The 21,289-nt window shown below is 48.2% G+C and overlaps 1 protein-coding gene across 1 annotated transcript; it reads right to left on the bottom strand.

Moving 5' to 3' along the window:
- Positions 1-1,918: 1,918 nt before the first annotated feature.
- On the bottom strand, positions 1,919-20,967 carry LRRC52 (leucine rich repeat containing 52). The gene is made up of 2 exons (XM_045982222.1): positions 20,346-20,967; positions 1,919-2,244 (listed from the first exon to the last, which is right to left on the bottom strand). The coding sequence occupies exons 1-2, from the start codon at positions 20,965-20,967 to the stop codon at positions 1,919-1,921; spliced, it is 948 nt and encodes a 315-aa protein (XP_045838178.1).
- Between the last annotated feature and the right edge of the window lie 322 nt (positions 20,968-21,289).

Raw genomic sequence — 21,289 nt, 5'->3', positions numbered from 1 at the left:
CTGGAACAGAAGAAGAGGAAAAAACCAGTGACATCCAAGTGAAGCCTGAAGTTCAGTCATAGTACTCTAGTTTTGGAATTTCTGAGTTTCGGCAGATGAACCGCTGGAATGGGACGTAACTTTAGGAGACACTGGGTGAGTGGTATGTGGAAACTCTCCATGCCATCTTTGTAACTTTTCTACAAGCTAAATTTCTCCCAGGATGTAGTATCATTATGATACTCACTTTATTCTTGTAAAATCCCTATACAATGTAGGCATTGTAATGATCACCATTTAGAGCTGAAGGAACCAAGGAACAGAAAAGTGAAACAGCTTGGTGGCCACCCCTCACAGTCCACATAATGGAATAGGAATGATGGGTGGGTTGGGGTTTCAGGAGAAGGCGATTATGAGCCCCTGCTTTGTGTAAGGCACCCTGCTACATGCTGTGTCAACAAAGAATTACCAGGTGGTCTCTGTTCTCAAGCTCATGACAAGCAGGAAGCCCACGTTCACACAGAGGTGACAGAATAGGGGACAGGAACCTTGCCCTGGATCCGGGGGCTCATGCTCTTAACCATCACATTGAACACATCCGGGGAATCACGTGGGATTCACCTGGGGGGTTCCAGACAGCTGGCTTCACGGGTAGGGCTGTGGATGGGAGTCTTGAGTGGGTCTTTGTGTTGAGCCACCCCATCTCCTGCTCCCTTTCCCTTCCTCCGACCGGTCCGGGGAGGTGGATCACACTGGTACCTGCTCAGCTCTTCTGTTCAGCCCTTCACAGGAGCTTCACGAGAGACGGCAGCTCCTAGAGCACGGGGCAGGGGCTCCAGGGTCAGGCAGCCTGGGCTTCAGCAATCGTTCACCTTCCTATCAGCTGTTTGGTCCTGAGCTGGTGACTTAGCCTCTCTGAGCTTCAGGAAAATGAGGGTAACACTGACCGCCTGACCCACAGTTGTGAGGGTCAACCCGGTGAGAAAATGCGTACAAAGCTGAGTACGATGCTGGGCGCTTGGTAGGGCTCAGGGAGCGGTGGCCGCCACTGTGTGCCTGTCTTTGTTTCATCCAAGGCATCTATGATGAACCCTCAGCCCTGTCACTAGACATTTCCTGGGGAGGCAGCTTCATGGAAAGGAAAGAACGTAGACTTTGGAGGGCTGTGCTATGGACCAGCCCCTCATTTAACCTTTCCAGGCCTCAATTTTCCACTGTAAGCTAATGTCAGTATTATAGGATCTAGTGACCCTCTTGAGATGGGATATGAGGTTGGCCCGTGGCCATGTTTGGACATGTTCTCTTGATGTCACTTCTTGCCATTGAGTCTTGCAGTTTTCTCCGTTTTGTTCATATTAATCATAATTCATCCCAAACTGTTTGCTCTAAGGACAGGTCCTCTCAGTTGTAGGTTTCTCTCTCCCTCCTACCAGCACAATCACAGGCATAGTAGATCCTCATTAAATAGAAGTTGATCTGCTTTTGGGGTGGGCTTCCTCAGCATCTAGCTGCGTGCACCAACTTTCTAGACTTTTCTAGATTTTTTTTTTAATATTTTATTTATTTGACAGAGAGAAATCACAAGTAGGCAGAGAGGCAGGCAGGGAGAGAGGAGGAAGCAGGCTCCCTGCAGAGCAGAGAGCCCGATGCGGGGCTCGATCCCAGGACCCTGGGATCATGACCTGAGCCGAAGGCAGAGGCTTAACCCACTGAGCCACCCAGGCGCCCCTAGACTTTTCTAGATTTTGATCTACACCATCCCACTGAGCTCAGGGAAGTGCCCGGCATGCCTGCAGGAAAGGACCAGCTGTGAAATGGCCACCAAACATTTTATTTGTTTTACTAAAGAGGCGTTTAGATGGTGGCGAGGGAGTGGGAGGGCGAGTGAGAAGGCGGGGAGCCCCAGGGAAAGACATAATCAGATGGCAGTCTCTGGCAACTAAATCAGTGGCGGGAACCCGTCCTGGCCCGAGTCCACCCTGCTTTGGAAGACGCGCCCGCTGCCGTCCATCCGCTGCCCGTGCTCCTCCTCGACCTCGTCCTCGCTCGCCTTGCGCCGGGCGTTCTGGTAGAGCACGGCGCACATGCCCGTGAGCCAGGCGGCCACGGTGCCCGCGGAGAAGATGCAGAAGCCGATGAGCAGCAGGAAGATGTAGTCCTGGTGGTCCAGGTGCGTGATGCACATGTAGCGGAGCGGGTTCCCCACCTGCGTGACCGGCCACCCCGCCAGCTCTGCGGGCTCCACGCACGTGGCGTTCTGATCATCTGTGAGGAAAAACACAGCGGGCAGGAAAGAGCAGAACCGCCAGTGTCCCAGGTCCAGAGGGGCCCGGCAGAGGCCATGCGGACCCCCGCTACTGAGAGTGTGGTCTGTGGGCCAGCAGCGCGGGTGGCAGCTGGACGGACTTAGATAAGCAGGCTCTCAGGCACCCCCCAACCCTCCCGAATCAGGATCTGCATGTCAACAAGGCGATGGGTGGGCACAGTCGGTTTGGGACGCACTGCACCCCCACTGCTCCTTGCCCCTCCCACTCACCCCCCTTCTGATGTCTCTGCATTCAGCTTGCCTCCCGAAAAGGGGCTTGGCTGCTTCTCCCTTTTTTCTTTTAAAGATTTATTTATTTATCTGAGAGGGAGGGTGGGGAGGCTCTGAGGGAGAGGGAAAGAGAATCTCCAGCAGCTTCCCTGCTGAGCACAGAGCCCAGTGCAAGGCTTGATCTCTCGGCCCAGGAGAGCATGATGTGAGCCGAGATCAAGAGTCAGAGGCTTAACGGACGGAGCCACTCAGGTGCCCCTGCACTTGGCTCCTTAAGGATCCTCAAGGAACGAGACACCACAACGGGGGCTGGGAAGGTGGAAACAAGCCAGATCTCCATGGAGTGTTGACCTTCCACAGACCCCCCACCGATACCCACCATCTCCCTGTCCCCTCCCTCTTCTTGGCTCCCACCTCGCCCCTCCACCTTGTCCCTTTCCCTCACCCTGGCCTCTGTCCCGTCAGGGACCATGAAGGCGTCACACCCGGCTCAGCACTCGGGAGGGACAGGATTCCCTGGAAATGCCTCCCATGTGTTCTCGGCTCACGGAATCAGGCTGTGGGGAGCTCAGGGAAAGGATAACCAGTGCGAGAGGCAGTTCTGCTTCTCAGGGGAGGTTGGCATCACTGGCTCATCACAGGATCTACATGAGTCTTCAGTCCTTTTTAGTGGCTGACTCAGCTGCCTGGCTGCTTCTCCGAGCCCCTCCCCGTGTCAAGTGCCCGGACTTGAGTGTACACCAGAAAGCAGAGTGGGCCCTGGAGCCAGACAGACAGGGGTTGAAATCCTGACTGACACTTAGTAATTCCGTAAACTTTCACAGGGTATCCATTTCCCTCTCTGCATCCCCTTTCCTCACCGTTACATGCGCAAAGAATGCTACCTGCTCCCAGGGTAACTGACAGGATTTAATAGCCACAGGCTCGCACACAGAACTCGGAGTCTGCCCTCACCCTGCGTGTTCCTAGCTCCATGTGTTCCGCCACGCTGAGGCAGAGGTGCCTGTGTGTGTGTGTGTGTGTGTGTGTGTGTGTGTGTGTGTGTGTGTGGTACCAGGGGAATGTATCCAGCAGGCATTCCTTAAATGAGCTCCGACGCCGGGTGGAGACCAGGACTGGAGATAATCATGCTCAAAATTATAATGGCACCTAATATTTTCCAGACCCTGACTACATGCTAAGTGGTATACAAATGTCTCGTTTGGTTCTTACAACAACTTTGACGCACAGAATACTATTCTTGTTTTACACATAAGAAAACTGAGACTCACAGAGGCTTCTAGATAACCTGAAGGATCTAGGCAGGGGACCAGGCATGGAAAACGCAGACTGAGCTATCTACACTCATTTGCAGAAGTGGGAAACACAGACAAACTAGTGTAGAGAGGCGCATTCCTTAAAATTTAGGGTAGAAGCTCCAGGTTATGTGAACGTATTCCTATCCTTGGTGACCAATGAAGTTAGGGAAATTGGGTTTGCCCTGGACCTAGCAACAGGGATATCAGTGAGCTGGGTGGGGAGGGGTCCCTTGGGACTGGGAAGCAGTGGAATTCCCCTGCAAGCTCGACAGCATTCCCTGCGCCTCGCCCCTGGGCCAGGGCATCCATGGTGAATTGTTTACTTTCAGGAAGATGGCCGAAAGGCCATGACACCTTTGAGGACTGGCTCTTGGTGGAGGCTGGAACAAGACCTGGAAGGCAGTGTGGGGCGGTCACCTCCACGGTGTGCAAAGATTAGAGGGAAGGAGAGGAAGAGGTCCTCTTGGAGGACCCTGCCCCATGGGGAGAGCTCTCAGGAGAGGAAAATTGGGTGGGCCAAGGGGCTCCATTATACTTGCTCTTTAGGGCAGGAACCCAGTCACACCTGGAGTCCTCTCTCCACTCGGCCTGGCTGGAGGGCGTCTGGGGCTTGGGTCACCTCCCCACACTGCCAGAGACCCAACACGGGACTCTACAAAGAAAGATGTATTGGGAAAAGGAAAATGTGGGGTTCTGTGGGTCGGGGGTTTATCTCCTTCTATTTTAAGAAGATTCGGCTTTCAGACGAGGGCTTGAGCGGCAGACTAAACATGAAACACTGTGTCCCTTTTGGGAGCATTACCTTGAAAGGGGCAATTAGCTGTGATTTGAAGGCTTTGTTAGGCTCTTAAGCACAGACTGTGGGTGGCTCTGCCAGGAGGGAGGCCTGGGAGGTTCTACCGCTGCATTCTCTCCCCCTCCCCATTCCCCACTCACTGCCAAGGTGGGTGCCCTCCTACTTGCTGGCAGGTCTCCCTAACTCCACTTTCCCCATTGCCCAGCTCTGGACCATTTCACACAGCCCAGCCAGAATTCCCTTCCGCAAGCACAGCTCTTCCCAGGCAAACTGGCTCAAAGCCTTCCTTGGACTCCCCTGTAAGCCTGCGAATAACAGTAGACCCCCTGGCCCGGCTCCCAGAGCCCTCTCTGTCTGGCCCCCTTCTACCTCGCCATCGCCCTCCCCACCTGTTAGCACTCCAGTGGCCCACCCTTTGCTCCAGTCCAATTAAACTATTAATTCCTTGATGGCGTTTTGCCCTTGCCGGGAGCTAGCTTTGCGCCACTGCTCTTTCTGTATCAAATACTTCTTCCTCCAGTTTGTGCCTGATCAAGTCCTCCCTATCCTTCCTTCAAGGTCTGGTAAGAATGAATGCGCTCCCAGGGGCGTTTCCACGGCCCGCCCGCTCATCCTCGTGGCTCAGACTGCACGGGGTCCTTCGCGCTCCTAGACCCTCCATAGCATTCTTACTGTGCGCTGGCCAGAGAAGGAGTGTATCTTTTCTCCCCAGCCAGACAGACAAAACTCTTGGAAGACAGAATCCATGACTGATCATTCTTGTTCTTTTTTTTTTTTTAAGATTTTAAAAAATTTATTTATCAGAGAGAGATCGTAAGTAGGCAGAGAGGCAGGCAGAGAGAGAGAGGGGGAAGCACCCCCCAAGCAGAGAGCCTGATGCGGGGCTCCATCTCAGGACTCTGGGATCATGACCTGTGCCGAAGGCAGAGGCTTTAACCCACTGAGCCACCCAGGCGCCCCGTAATATATATATTTTTAAAGATTTTTTTTTTATTTTGACAGAGAGACAGAGCGAGCACAAGCAGGGGGAGCAGCAGACAGAGGGAGAAGCAGGCTCCCTGCTGAGCAGGGAGCCCAATGTGGGGCTCAATCCCAGGACCCTGGGATCATGACCTGAGCCGAGGGCAGATGTTTAACTGACTGAGCTACCCAGGTGCCCCTCTAGTAATGTTTTTATTGTTGAATTCTCTTTTAACTCTAGTGGTCAGAGACATACTCTCTATGATTTCAGGCCCTTGAAATTTATTGAGAATTTGCTTTCTGGCTGAGCATAAAGTCAGTTTTAATGAATTTTGCCTGTGCCCCCAGAAGATGTGTATTCTGTCTCTGCTGAGTGTGTTGTTCTATGGATGCCAATTAGGTTGTGATTTTATACAGGTCTTCTGTATCTTTGTTGACTTTGCTATTTATAGCTTTACTGACTTTTTTTTAATCTACAAAAACTATTGTCTCTTGGTTGTTATCAGTCTATTAATTGTCTATTAGCTACTGCGAGAAGGAACTTCAACTCACCACGTTTTGATTGTGCCTTTACTACTTCTTCGTAGAGCTCTGTCACATTTACCTCACATATAATGAAGATATGTTATTAGATGTCTAGAAAGTTCTAACCGTTTCCTCTTCTTGGTAGAGTTACCCTCTTCCCACTGAGCAACATCTCTTGTTATTTCTGGTAACGCTTCTTGCTTTAAAGTCTGCTTTGTCATGAGTATGGCTCCATCAAATTTCTTTTGGTTAGTGTTTGCCTTGTTAATCTTTTACCATCCTTTTATTTTTCTTTAAGATTTTATTTATTTATTTGACAGACAGAGATCACAAGTAGGCAGAGAGGGAGAAAGGAGGCTCCCCTCTGAGCAGGGAGCCTGATGTGGGGCTTGATCCCAGGACCCTGAGATCATGACCTGAGCCGAAGGCAGAGGCTTTAACCCACTGAGCCACCCAGGCACCCCTCCATCCTTTTATTTCTAACCTTTCTATGTTCCTATATTTAAGACATAATTTTGTAAGCAGCGTGTAGCTGGGTTTTGTTTTCCATCCAGTCTAGCAAACTTTGTAATTATTTCATTAACATTTAATGTTAGACTGATCTATTTGTTTTCCATTGGTCCCACTTAGTTTTATGTCTGTTTCTCTCTACTTTGTAGCTTTTCATTTTATTATTTCATTTCCTCTTCATTAGTTTGATAGTCACACATTGTTTTCCTATTCTGGTCTGATGTCATTAGAAATTATAGGCCCATCTACTGATCCTGGATGCCTGGTGTGTGGTGGGCATCATAGAAAGTGCTTTACAAAATTAAACTCCACTCTTGACCACTGCATTGAGCAGTTTTAATTATTCCCATGCTATAGAATGAATAATTGTTTATCAGTTATTCCCTTCCTGGCTTTCTTGATTTCCTGACAAAAGGCTACCAAGTACAGTTGTACATGCTGTGTACTGCACAACTCTAGGGTCTTCATTCATATTAGAACCAGGTGACTAGCCCCCATGTCCTCCCTCTCTCAGCCCCATTCCATGGGCCCAGGGCATTTGTCCCAGTTAAAGCTCCCAGGTACAATTACAGGTGTCATTAATGTTTAAATTCTTCCTACAAATAGTTCCTAAGGAAACAATACCCCCCACCCCTCACGTTGTTTATTTCTACATATAGCATGTTACTCCCAGACAGAAGACCTATTTGTCAGAACCAGGTGTCTGCAGGAGCAAGAGTTTCTGGGGCTTAGAATCACATCTGTTAGTGCAGGAGCCCAGGAAGCCTACCTTTCAGAAACCTGGTATGAATCCAGTGGTTCTAAGACAAACTGCTCCTTTGTTGGGCTGCAGGGACCACAGTTCTGGTTTGCTGCAGGCTCCCAAGGAGCCAAGTGCAGGTTGTGAGCCCCCCGTGCTGGCGCGTTTGCTCAGGAACCACCTGGACTGTGTGGAGGGTTGAGCCTCCACGTGGTGACAACATACACTGAGGATGGAATTTGGAGGCTCCCTTCTCTACTAAACTGTACCTACTACTGAGAGTGCAGCACTGGTTTCTATCAGCCTCTGAGTGCCTCTGCCTACTAGACTATAAACTCCATGAAGACCTGGATTTTTGTCTGTGTGGTTCACTTTTGTACCCTCAACACCTAGAACAGTGCTTCACCCATACTAGAGCTCAAAGCATGGTTGTTGAATGAATGAAATATTATGTTATTAATACCCATTGGGGTCAATGTCATTGACAAAATGCCCAGCTAGAGGATAGTGAGCCCGGGGACATGGAAGATCATAGGTGGGTCGGCTAACCCCTTGCCACTCTGGACTCTACGACTCTACTACTAGACAAGTACTAATCCCTCTTCCCTTGTAAGAGTTTGGAGAAGATTCAGTGAACAAAGGAGTGTGAAGTCCCAGAGGAGTCAGAAAGAGATGGTCCCAAGGTCCAAATGGAGGGGTGAGTCTTGAGCTTGGAAGGGGCACTCTTCAGTCCTCTGAGACTGCAGAGAAGGAAGCGAGGCTAAACGCAGCTAGGGATGCAGGTGCTGTGGGCGTGGCATCAAAAGGTACTTATCACTACTTCCCACTTGTGTTAGAGAACTGTATGAGAACAGAGGCCCTCTTTGTTCACTTTTGTATCCCGAGTGCCTGGCACACAGTAGATGCTCAATAAATGTCTATTGAATGCATACGGGAAAGAATGGGTGGGCTACTGGTCTGACCTCATACAACCTCATTGTGTCTTTGGCCTCACTGTTTAGGACCAGCTCCCGACTAGAATTTGAAGGGACCACTGTTATATCTTGTTACACTCTAGATGGCCCAGAGGAAATGACTCTCTAGGGGGGAACCTAGATTGGACCACATAGCAGCCCAACAATGCCAAAGCCAACCAGCCAGTAGGGCCCTGTCCTCAGACCCTCATGTGTGGTCTTCTACCTTTCCTACCAAGAGTGCCTTTTTTCTCATCACCTGTCTGTCTCCCCTTGATGGCATAAGCCCGGGTTCCACAAGCCAAATCCAACCCGCCTCCTATTTTTGTAAATAAATTTTTCTTGGAAAACACCATACCCATTTATTTACATACTTTCTATGACTGCTTTCAGGTCACAGATGGCCAAATGGAGGAGTTGCAACGGGGGTCCACAAAGCCTAAAATATTTACTGTCTGGGTTTTATAGAAAACAGTGCTGACTCCTGGTCTAAACCATCCCTGGCATCTTGAAAACATAAAGATTTGGATGATTTGGGCTTAGGCACTACAGTTCTTCTCTAATACAATTCCCCCCCCCCTTGGATAAAGAGTCCATATTTTGGTAAAATGTTACAAGTGACTCATAGATGGTTAGAACATTACAGGAAAGACCTTCAAACCAGCAAGTTCAACCCGATTCTTCTTGTGCTGTAGAGGTGCTCATGCTTCAGGACTGGCCTTTTGTATAAGGGGTTGTATATGGGCATGATCTGCAGTTACAGAAACCCCTTTTCCTCCTAATCCCTTCTCGGGCACTTGTCAGAACCCAGAATAATGCCAACAGGAGATAGAACCTTTCCTTCCGCCAACAAAATAAGGCTTAAAGTGTATAGTCTTCTGACAAAGGAGCTAAGAGCTTAAGCCTTACCCGGGAGACAACTCTTGCTACCACCGTTCTTGAGTGAGGTTTTGATGGGGGTGGGGAGCCAGCCCACCGGCCAGGCTGGGGGATGGTACCGGTTGGTTCTCTGAAGCTAAAGGCAAATTCGAGTTTCTTTTCAGTTTGGTCTAGAGCTGAGCCTGCTTCATATAACTGCCCATCTGCTCAGAAAAGCCCGGGTAGTGGACAGTTGTCCTCATGGATAAGAGGCAATTGGGAAAAGTTCAGTAGCAGAAGCACCGATCACCAGTCACCCATGCAGAAAGCTCTCCTTGCTTCCCCTCTCACATCACGAGCCATATCTCAAAGCCATTCCTGTTAGTCTTACTTTCCAAACATATCCTGTTTCTTTTGTCTTATTGTCGTCTGGACCCTTACCTCCCTCCCTCGCCTGAACTGTGACAACCCTTCTTACCCGCATGGGGAGCCCTCTGCAGGTCATAGGTCATGCTGCCTCCCTGCTCAAAACTCTTTCATGATTTCCTGTCACACTTAGAACAAAATCAGAAGCGTCTCCTTAGCCTAGGGGTCCTACCTGATCAGGCCTCTCTCTAATTTTCTGTCTCCTTCCTTCATCTGTCTCCACCATACTCCCCTTCTAATACATCTATACCCTCGTTCCACCCCAGGGCCTTTGCATTTGCTCTTCTGTCTAGAAAGTCCCCCTCCTCCACGTCTTATTTCCATAGCTTGTCCCCTCACTCTATTCAGTTCTCTGCTCAAATGTCACCGCCTTAGTACCCCCAACAGAAAAGATCTGCCAGTCTTCCATCCCAGGCATACTCTCTCCCTTCCCTTCCCGTATTTTCTTCCATAGCCCTTATCATCACTTGACATCGTGTCATATATTTATTTGCTAATTTCTTCCTCTGTGCTAGAGCAGAAGTTCTGTCGCAGCGTGTCTGTTTCTGTTCTTAGCTGTGTGCCCAGTGCCTGGCCCAGGCCTTGGCATTATGTCTTGTTTTTTGTTTTTTGTTTTTTTTTTTTAACCTAATGCTGTCACTTTGAAGGTTTTAAAACACGATTCCCCACCCTTAAAGCTCCAGGCATCCCACTCCCACCCAAGCTGGACTCCCTGTCCAGTGCAGCTCAGCAGACGGCAGGCAGCATCAGAACACCATTTACCCTGTTTCTGTCCCCCACACGGCTCTCCCCCTTCTCTGTACCTCATGTGGCATCCACAGCCACCACCTAGAATTGTCCCAGCAATGGCAGCAGCTAACATTAGTTGAACACTGACTCTGTGCACTTCTAAAATCTTCATGTGGGTTATTTCATTTAATTAGCACAATGACCCAAGAAATAGGTACTAACATATCACCATTTTGCAGATGAGGATCCTGGTTCCTGTGCAGACTGTGGCCCAGCTTGTAAGTGACTGAGACAAGATTAAAAACCAGGTACTTTGAATCCAGAGTCTGTCTTAATCTTGCCTGTTCAACCAGGAGTATGATCATCTCGAGACCAAAGGGATATTTTAGGATCGCCTAGAAAATAGCATGGGCAGCCCTGGGTATTATAGAAGACCAATGAATCACTGACCTCTGCCTCTGAAACCAATAATACAATAATACATTAATTAATTAAATTTCATTTTAATTTTTAAATTTAAATTTAAATTAAATCTCATTTAAATTTAAAAATAAAATTTAAAAAGGAAAAAGTAAATTTAAAAAAGGAAAAAGAATAAAAGAGAATGAATTAACACCAAAAGAAGAAAAAAAAAGAAAACAGCATGAGAAACGCTTTACTTTTCTAGATATAAAGTTGTTCTTTGTCTTTTATCTCACTGAAAGAAAAAGTGGGACTCTCAGGTGGGCTGCTTGATTCCATTTGGCCCACATCCTCACACTCAGGCCTCTGCGTGCTTACCCTTGCTTCCTTCTCTACAAGGAGACGAAGAGGAGTCCCCCAGACGAAGGGACTTTCCCAGTTTAAGGCTGACCTTCCATTTGGTTCTGGAGTCCAACCACTCCTGCCTCCACATGAGTCATTTCCCCTGTCCCGAGTCTCTGCCCTGCACTGACTCCTTCTCAGCAGCAGATAAACACATGCATGGACCTCTTTGCTCCAAGAAAAGAAATACCCCTATGTACAGTTCCCCTCCATCTATCACCCTGTCTCCTCAGCCCACAGCCGAACTTCCTGGAAGAGTTTGCATATTTTTTTTTCAAGGAAGATCTACACAACCCTGAGATCAAGAGTCACATGTTCCACCAGCTGAGCCAGCCAGGCACCCCAAGTTTACATTTTTTCTGCACCCCTTTTCTTCCTTGCTGTTCATTCTGTAACCCACTGTCCACTCCCACTGTGGCACTGGAATTCTCTAAGACATCAGGGACCCCTTGGTAGCTAAATGTGATGGACACTTTTCAATCCTTACTTGACCAGCTTCTACTCTTTGAAACTCTTCCTCTCTTAGCTTCTGTGAGGCCACCCTTCTCTGATTTCCTTTCTTTTCCCTGGCTGCTCCTGTCCAGGGCACCCCCGGGGGTGGCTCTTCTTGGCCCTTCACCCCCTGCCCATTCTAAACTCTTTTGCCGGCCTATCTCATCCTTCGTTGGATTTCAGAGATCACCAGTTGATCTCTGAATGATCTCAATTGATCTCAATTGAGCTGATGATTCTCAAATATATATTCTATTCTTTATTCTGGATTTCAGGTCAGAACATCCATTTCACGGGGGCCCTCCCACTCAACACACTCAAGATGGGTCATGGTTCTCCCTTAAGCTCCTTGCTGTCCCTCCTCCAAGAGTGTCCATCCCAGGGAACCCTCCAGAGCTATTCAAGTGAAATCTTTCCCGTTATTTTCCACATCTCATTTATTCATTGATTTCTCAATAAATATTTATTGAGCCTTTTTTCTGTGTCAGGCCTTGAGCTAGTTTCTAAAGATTCAGACATGTTCTTTGTTCTCATAGAACTTATTGTCTATCAGAGAAGATGAATGTTAAATATTCAAATCTATTAATTACTTAGAATTGTGCCAGAAGTCATGAAGGGAGTACTGGGAACTTGGGAGAATCTAGTTCAGTCCAGAGTCCTATTGCTTCTACCTTCTTCCTCTTCTTCTTCTTCTTCTTCTTTTTAAAAAGATTTCATTTATTTATTTGTCAGAGAGAGAAAGCAAGTGCACAAGCAGAGCAAGCAGCAGGCAGAGGGAGAGGCAGGCCATCAGCTGAGCAGGGAGCCCCATATGGGACTCGATCCCAGGACCCTGGGATCATAACCTAAGCCAAAGACAGACACTCAATTGGCTGAGCCACCCAGGCATTCCTGCTTCTATCTTTTAAATGGTTCCTTCTAACCTGTCTGGACTTCCTCATCTGCTGCCGTAGACCACCTTCCTGCCTTACCTGGATGCCCACAGGAGCGTCCTAGCCCTGCACCCAGGCTCGCCTGCCTCCCAGAGCTGCTCATGCTGCACTGTATGCTCCCCAGAGAATACTTCAAAGGCCCTTCTCGGCTGGATCCCTGTTTCTCTTTCTAGCCACATCCACACCCTGCTGGATTATCTCCAGGCTGGAGAGCTCTTCGCTTCTAGAGATAAGGAGCCTGAGGTTGGCTGCTTTGGCCAGCCTTGCCCTACTGCCTTCCAGAGGTGGTGCTGGGTGACCAGGGAGGCCATGCACAGAGGTTGGGCATTTCTGAGCTCGAAGGGACTTTGGATCACCTCCTTCCAAGGATCTCAAGTGGGCTGAGCTCAAGAGCGTGTGAGAACTACTCAGAATCCTTCCTAAACTGCACGTGCTGACCTCCCACTCCCTTCTTGGCTCTTCTGGGTGGTTTAGGGATCGCTGACCCTGTTGTGCCCCTCCCAGCCCCCCTATTGCACTCATGAGGCTGCTCTTCTGGCTCCCAGCGGGGTGTTTGTGAGAAGGTAAAAGAGACAGGCTGGCCAAGCAGCTGACAGCCTTGGAAATGTCTGCTGCCCAGCTGTTCCCATTCTGGGCATCCGGTCTTTGCCACAATTTCTCTGATGGAGAAGATGGGTTAACATTAATAGTGGAAGAGTGCAAGGACCTGAATTCATTCTGGAAATCTAAGTCTTGGCACAGTTGTAGATGACTTTGTACTTGGTGGGTTGAAATGGGGCCATTATCCTATTACAGCAGCCTTGAATTCAGGATGAAGTAGCTTTGGAATGAAACTAAGATGTTCTCTGCTCAAAATGCCCTCAAGATGACGTGGACCTGGAACAGCACATGACCCAACCCATCTGCTCCTGGCAGATGTCCCTGAGTGGCTTTGTCCCCTTGCCTCTGCAGCACTCCTGCCCAGACTCCTCTCCGATTTGCAGGCCCCACCATCCGATCACCCAGGACTGCTTCAGGACGGTAATTTAAGACCTGACAGAGAGGGACCCTCTGCCCTCAAACCACCCCCACTTCTATCCCTGGCAGTCTGTCACTTTCCAGTCTCTCACTGTTTCTTGTTGCTTTCTGTCACATTGCAAACGCCCCTTGAGGGAGACATGTCAAAACAGTATTAGCCACTCAGCATCCCAGTGCAAATCAATTTATTCACCAGTGGGAGCAGCTGCTGTAGATCTAGAACAGAAGCCAGAACAGAAGTCTCTCAAAATATGGCCTAAGGATTTGCATTGTCCCCAACCAGAATCTCTGAATATGGGGCCTGGGGTTTCTGTGACCACTGGAATTTGAGAACCACTGGTTGAGTAGGCCAGGCCTGGGAGGACAGTCTTGGGCACTGAGTTCCCTGGGGATGGAGATACTGTTCTAGTCAAGTAGACGATGCTTAAGATGGAAGGTAGGACAGTGCAAGGAGGTTGAGGCTGCCTGCTTCCCAATTATGTGCATGTCCTAATTATGTGACTGTGGACTGCTTCTCCAGGAATGCCTCCATGTCAGCACTGATCCATTCCATTGCCTATCTGGGACCCTATCTGCGGATCACCGCTGTCCTCCTACAGTTAAGTGCACCCTATCTTTCCATTTAGTTCCATACACTACCAGCTAGAAGGGGCTCTAGAGAGTATCTAATCCTACTCTCTTTTTATTTCAAAGACAAGTGAGTCTCAGAGGGAAAGGGCCGGCCCCACCTCACCCAGTGGCATTGTTGGGACCAGGACAGGACCTCTTGGCTTTCAGTTGTGTTTTCTCTTTCTTGTATCCCAAGAATATTCTTGTATCCCTTGTATCTTGTCTTATTAAAGATGGCAATTATGACTTCTTTTTTCTGTGTTGAAAGCACTCCAGCATTAAAATACAATGTTGGGCATATAAGGAACATACAACAAATATTGCAGAGTCGAATGGACTGGGGTGTGTCTAAGAGTAAGGAGAGGTCATGGCATGGGGGAGGAAAACATGGAATCAGGAGATTTTCATGTTGGGCGTGGCTCAATAGCCACTTACCTGTGAGGAGGCGAGATTCTAAATTTCCAGCTCAAGCATCTTATATTAAAAGGCTGTCCTGACCAATATGGTGGCCAGTGGTCATTCATGGGGCCACTTACATGATTTGAAACAACATAAAATTAAATTCCGTTCCTCAGTAGTCTAATTTCAAGAGCTCCATAGCCGTATGTGGCTAGGGGCCACCACATTGGACAGCACAGATACTGGCCATTTCTACCTCAGCAGAGACTTTCTCGTTGGACAGCGCTAGACTAGACTTTGGGAGAAGACAGGATGGAGGCCAGGATCCTTATGTCCTGGAGCTTAGAGTTGCGTGATCTTTTGAGAGCATCTTCAGAAGCATTCAACCCTGTCCTACGAGGCAGCTCTATCCTGGGAAGAGCTTAATTGCTACTCTCACCTTCAAAGAGCATTAATGCCTGGGAAATTACAGTTCCAGCCAGGAATCAGTCTTCCTATTTGCTGACCAAGGCCAAAAAGAAAATGGAATCTGTGGGTCTGTTTTTAACTCTGCATTGATCAGAGCTTCTGGGTGACCAGCACTTTATAACTGACCTCCATTTCTGCTGTGATTTTCACATTTACAAAGTGAGTAGGTACGCTCTTTGAGGACAGAATGGTTTTCAGTGCATCTGGTGAGTATGTCATTGGAGGGTGTCTTTGGATGAAGACCTTTGATAATAGCATCAAATCTCTTGCCAATGTGGGAAAATTTTTGTATTCCTATTCAGTGTAGCTTTATGATGAAAGAAGGTAAATAAACATTTAGCCTTCTCTACAGCCCCTTTAGGGGGATTGGCTGAGCCAACATGGTACATGGGGGAAGTTGTGTTTTCTCTTCTTCACATCTTTTGTTTTAAGATCTCCCCATTTCTTTCCTGTACCTTGGCTTCCTTCAAGGTTCCCCACTGCTGCAGAATTAATCTTAGCTAATTGTATTTCTCAAGCATTCACTTCTGCCTCTGATGTGAGAACTGATAAAGGCTTGAGGGCACTGGTATTATTCGGCCCAGAAGTTCATATAGTTTTGCAGGGTCCTCTTCAAGATTTGGGCACTTTGGGGGGATTCAAAGGGGTAAACTCTCTAATGGCTAATTTTAGCTCAGTGGTGAGCAGTGAATGGGGGCAATGTCCTCTTCAGATAACAAAATCACACCATGTAGGTGACTTCTTGCTTTCAAGGGCATGTCTGCCCCATAGTTGGACCTCCTTTCCCTCATTCCTTGAAAGCTCTCTGCATGTCCGCACCTGTTCCTGCAAGTGGGGCTTGTCTTTAGCTAGAACTCCAGTTCCAGACTCAGGAAGAACCACTTTGCTACTACTGGCCCAGTCCTGAGTCTTCTGGTCCAGGCTGAGACCAAGCCTTGACTCAGGCTTCTGGTTTTGTTCCCCAGTCTGAACTCCTGCATTCATAACTTGTCTAATGCCCACCTCCCTCTAAGATTCCCTCTGTCCCATTTTCCCAGGAATTAGAGCCCTGGGACCTGATGCTCACCTTTCAACATCCTATCTATATCCCCCTCCCATGCATCCCTATAGACATGTTTTGTGCACAGGGTGCACTGTCCTCTCATTCCATATGTGCCAAGGCTTCCTGAGGTCTACTGTTTATCCTGGGGTCACCTGACTGATGTCTGCTACTCTTCTAAGTATCCCGTATCTTTCCCACATCTGCCAATTATTCATTTATTGAGTGCTTTTTGGTGTGCAAGACTCAATGCTAATGGCAGTTTGTAAGCGTTCTCATCTCAGCAGCCTAGATAGGTTCGTTCTATTATTATACCTGTCTGAAAGATGAGGAAGTTGAAGTTCAGAGAGGTTAAGTAACTTCTCTTATAGCCTATAAATAGCAAGTGGCGGGGCTAGGGTTATAATTCAGGTCTGCTTCACTCCAACCCGAGCTCTTTAACATGGGTTTTCCCCTGTCTGCAGCTGCCCTTCCCCAGCTGCCACTGTGGCTATCCCAAGTGCCTGGTCCACCCAGTAGGTACCTGGTGGCCTCTTTTGTCCTGCTCTGTCCAGTAGGATAGTTCTGCTGTCCCTCACTAGACATGGGACATACATAGGGCAGATAACCATAGTCATGTGAGTCTCCACGCACAGCTCAAGGTTCTCTCCATGACCACTTGTTGGGCACATAATAGGACTCAGTAGATATTTGCATGGATGAAATGGATAGATATTGATACATAGATATTTACACAGAGGAACTGAGTGGTAGCATGGAAGTTCCTGACTTCAGTGGATTCTTCTTTCTAAATAACCATGTTACTCAGCTCATTTCAAAGAGATTCTTCTGAGATCCCTCAATGTGGGTACACGGGGAGAGAGATGTATACACCCCATTTTGGAACGTACCGAAGATCACCCTTTGGTAGCCAAGGTGGTATAAGAGGTGGGTCTAACTGAGCTTGAGCGTTCGTCAATTGCAAAGATATTTCCACTTAACAGAGGCATGAATCATGTGCGAGTCACACGAAATAAATATCTTCCACTGTGCTGAGGGCTGGCTGAAGGGCAAGAAAAGCATCTATGAATTCTACAGTGTCTGCGTGTGCCTCTTCATGTGTGGGTGTGTAGTTAATGTATCTACACATGGATGTGTATATGTGTGTCATGTATGTGTAATGTGTGGGACATTGTGTCTGTGAGCAGGTGTGTATATAGGTATGCAGGTATAGTATGTGTGTATGGGCACATCTTTGTGCTTGTATGTATGTTGGTGTGTATATGTGTGTTTGCACATGTGTTTGTGATGGGGGGTGTGTGTGTGTATGTGTGGGAAGGGACAGCCAGACTGAGACACAAAGGTGAGCAAACATGGAGGTTAAGCTCCTTCTTTGAGAGTTCGGGTGGGTTGGGGTGAACTTGGGCTTGTAAGGAGCGTGCAGGCATGTGATGAGTTTATGATGGCTAGAGCTCATTAGCTAATAGACATGATCTTGGGTGAGTTCCATGTGTAGTCAGATAGGAAACAAAGCTGTAATTTAGATGCTGTGACCATATGCTTATAACATGGCTTATATTTATAACTAAACTGACTTATAGGATCATAGTTACCATGGAATTCAGAAATTTGAGATATAGTAGTCTCCTGAAGAAAGACCTGAGAGGCACTTTTGGCTTGGGTCCTGATCTCAGGGTCCTGGGATCGAGCCCCACATTGGGCTCTCTGCTCAGCGGGGAGCCTGCTTCCCTCTCTCTGCCTGCCTCTCTGCCTACTTGTGATCTCTGTCTGTCAAATAAATAAATAAAAAAAAATAAAATCTTTTAAAAAAAGAAAAAAAGAAAGACCTGAATCAGGAGGTTCAATTTTTTTTTTTTCCATTTACTAGCCATGTGATTTTGGGCCAGTCTGTTTTTTCAACCCTTTCATGAGAGGGTAAATAATACCAATCCTAGCCTCTTCCACAGGCCTAGGGCACAAAGTTTATGGGTCGGTATGACACTCAAAGTAAAGAAGATGAGACTTTATGTCGGAAAAAAACTCTAGCACTGGAAAGCTCTCTACAAAGATAAATCATTCTATGTCTTGCCTTGGGCTCATTAGTGTTTTCAAGAGATGACAATTGTTAGCCAGGGCAATGAGACCATAGTTGTGCATGAACTGGTCTGGGAGGGTTCCTCTAGGCCACCAAACAGCAGAGAGAGATGAGAAGATCAGTAGTTGTGGTGGGTGTATTTAGGGAGAAGGGGACTGGCCAGTGGATAAAAGCTTTGTCTGCCTCAAAAGAACAGACTCTTGGTTCATGAGGAGCTTATAAGCTTGACAAGATGGATACCTGCTTTGGATGTTTTCGAAAATACACAGTGAAACAGGTCTGGTTTACAATTCTTCTCAATCCCAGAATGAAATGAGTCAAGGAGTCCTAAGCAGCAAGCCTGAGCATTCGAGAAGACATGACTCTGTAAGCAGAATTTTGACTGAGGGAGATTTGACAGCAGGGAAAGCAGTAGGTTTTGGGACTGGGGAAGAAACCAAGCTAGGTCACCCTTTTCAGCCAGAGTAGGAGGGCCTCCTGGCTGTTTGGCAGGCTTTGCTCGAGGGAAATACATACTTATGGAGGATGAGGACGAGGCAAGAGAAGAGGAAGCTTCTTCCCAGGCATGAACATGGCCAGGAGAATCACATTTAATGCATGAGAGTGATTAATAGTGACCCTCTTTTAGAGAGCTTTCTAGAAGGCACCAAAACACCAGTCACTGAGAAAAGTTGAAGCCATTCTCTCTGGAGAGATAAGGCAACCTACCCAAGATAAATGTTCCTTCATTCTTTTAGGATTCATACTCTTAAGAAGATGGTCTGATGAAGTTCTTTCCTTTTGATTTATTCTAACTTTTGATTTATTCTAATAGCCGGTCCAGGTGCCTAGGGCATGAAATGTAAGGAGTCACCTACTCTTACTATCTCCCTGAATTTTGCATCCCTGGAAACTCTTGCCTCACCATAGTCCAGGCCCTGCCCGGAAGACATGTTAAGACCCATCAATTGGAAGGAAGGCCAGGAGAGCACATTTTCACTTGCTGCCACCATTCAGCTCTCTCTCCCCCAGATTCCCTTAAAGCCCATTATTTAGGCCAGGAATCTTTCTGGGTTATCGCCACCCAGGCAAGAACTTCATGGTGGAGGCTTTGGCAGGTGCTGGCACATGAAAATATTTTTCAAGAACAAATACTCAGGGAAAGGAGCGGGTGCGTGAAAATATTTCCAAAAACGGACACTCTGGAAAGGGAGAGATGACATGGTTTTGGCAGGGTTTGAATCTAAAGCCGAGTTATGCCAGATTACATCTGTGGCTCCAGGCTTTCTATGAAGAGTCGTTTCCCATTTCCTTGAAGTCCTGAGTGGAGGTGATATCGGTAAAGTGGGATAATTGGAGGATGAGGATGGGACAGAAAAGTCACCCAAAAGAAGAGGGGGTTGAGGCACTGGAGTGCCCGGGGGCCCATGGCAGAGGGGCGTGGGCAGTGCAGAGAGTGGCAGCAACTGGCTTGGAAATCTATCAGGTAATACTTGAGAACTGCCCATGAGATTAGAATCTCCCTGTGGGACAGTGTGGGCACCGCTGACCTGTTCTTTGTGGATGCCTGCCGTTCCCTCCATCCTTGTTGGGTTAATATCTTGAAGACAAGGGAGCCCCCAAAAGCCGTCTCCTCTCCCTTCTCTCCACTCCCCCTCTCATTGTCTAGGGAACTCCTGTGCCCCTCCCCCCACCTCTATTGAACTTTCTCTCGGTACAGTATACTGTTGGCTTTTGGAGGGCCCATGCGTGACTTTGGATCTTGGAAAAATTCAGTCACTGAGGCAAACGGATTAAAATACAATGGAATACAGTGTCCCTGAATTTGTTACTTTGCAGTAGAAGAACTTGATCATTTCCACACACACCGTTTTATGTTGACACGACATCATCGTACGTTGGGCCATATTATTGTCCCCACCTGAGGGATCAGGGAACTGAGGATCAAAGACATGGTCTGTCCCTAGGGGAGCCTGCTAGTCAGTGCTGAGTTTGGGACCAGAACTCAGCTCTCTGGATTCCTCCTCCAGAACTTTTTCTACAGACCCTATTGCCTCTCCAGTCAACCCAAGGGTGAATCCTTCAGAGCAATAAGAATGCTTTCGATCAGCTTCCCCCAGAGTTTTCTCCCATCCTGGCCATCTTTTGACTTTACCTTTTCTGGAACTAACTCCTCCTGCTTCATCACATCCTCCTCGTCCCCATACCCGATCAAACCCTCACCTGGATGGTTCAGATGGGACACTATTAAGTAGATGGTGAAGTCCAGGAGGGAGCAGTTGCATTTCCACGGGTTTCCACTCAGATACAGGGTCTGTAGTGTTATGAGGTTTTGGAAGGCATTGTGGTCCAAGGTCTGCAAGCCGGTGTTTCTGAGGTCCAGGTACCTCAGAGAGCTGGTGTTGGCAAAGGTGTACTTGTTCAGAGAGAACAGGTGAGGGTTGTTGGAGATGTTCAGCTGCACCAGGTTGCTGAGCACGGAGAAACTGTGTGGGGAGATGAAGGTTAGGTTGTTGGAGCTGAGATCAAGGTAGATGAGTTTGAAGACCCCGATGAAGGTATAATCCATCAACTCGCGAATCAGGTTATTCCGACAGTCCAAGTAAACAAGGTCACTGAGGAGTCCTAGACTCATCGCTGGCAAAAAGGTGATGCGGTTATCATTCAAGTACAGCTTCCGGGTGCTCAGGGGTATGTCGGGGGGGTACTCGGCTAACTGGATTCCTGCGCAGATCACTTCCTGGGCTTGACACTCACAATTATTTGGACACTTTGACCCCGAGACCAGTCCCATTCCAAAGGAAAAGAGTAACCACCCGGGCCCAGGGCCTGAGGCAAGGGACATAGTAAGAAGCCGCAACTACCCTCCTTCCACCTCGCTGCGGGCGCCGTCCCTCTGATCAGAAGGCTGCCGAGGGGCGGGGTTGGGGGGGAGGGGCGCTGGAAAGAACGGTAACACTCTAGCTTTGTGCAAAGCAATTTTCCATTACAGGAGAACCGAACAGAAGTTGAAACGCGAGGCCCGATGCCCCGCCGCCCGGCTTGGTGGCTCGGCGGCCGGCTCACTCCCAGACTGCCGCTGGAAGCTTGCCCGCTTGGCGGCTCTGAAAGGTCTCACCCTTTCCCTGCGTTTGCAAGTGAAGGGGAGCCAGGGGAGAGCCACATGA

The sequence above is a fragment of the Meles meles genome, chromosome 17, assembly GCF_922984935.1.
Source record: "Meles meles chromosome 17, mMelMel3.1 paternal haplotype, whole genome shotgun sequence".
Classification (NCBI taxonomy): Eukaryota; Metazoa; Chordata; class Mammalia; order Carnivora; family Mustelidae; genus Meles; species Meles meles.
This window is presented reverse-complemented; position numbering and strand designations above follow the sequence as displayed.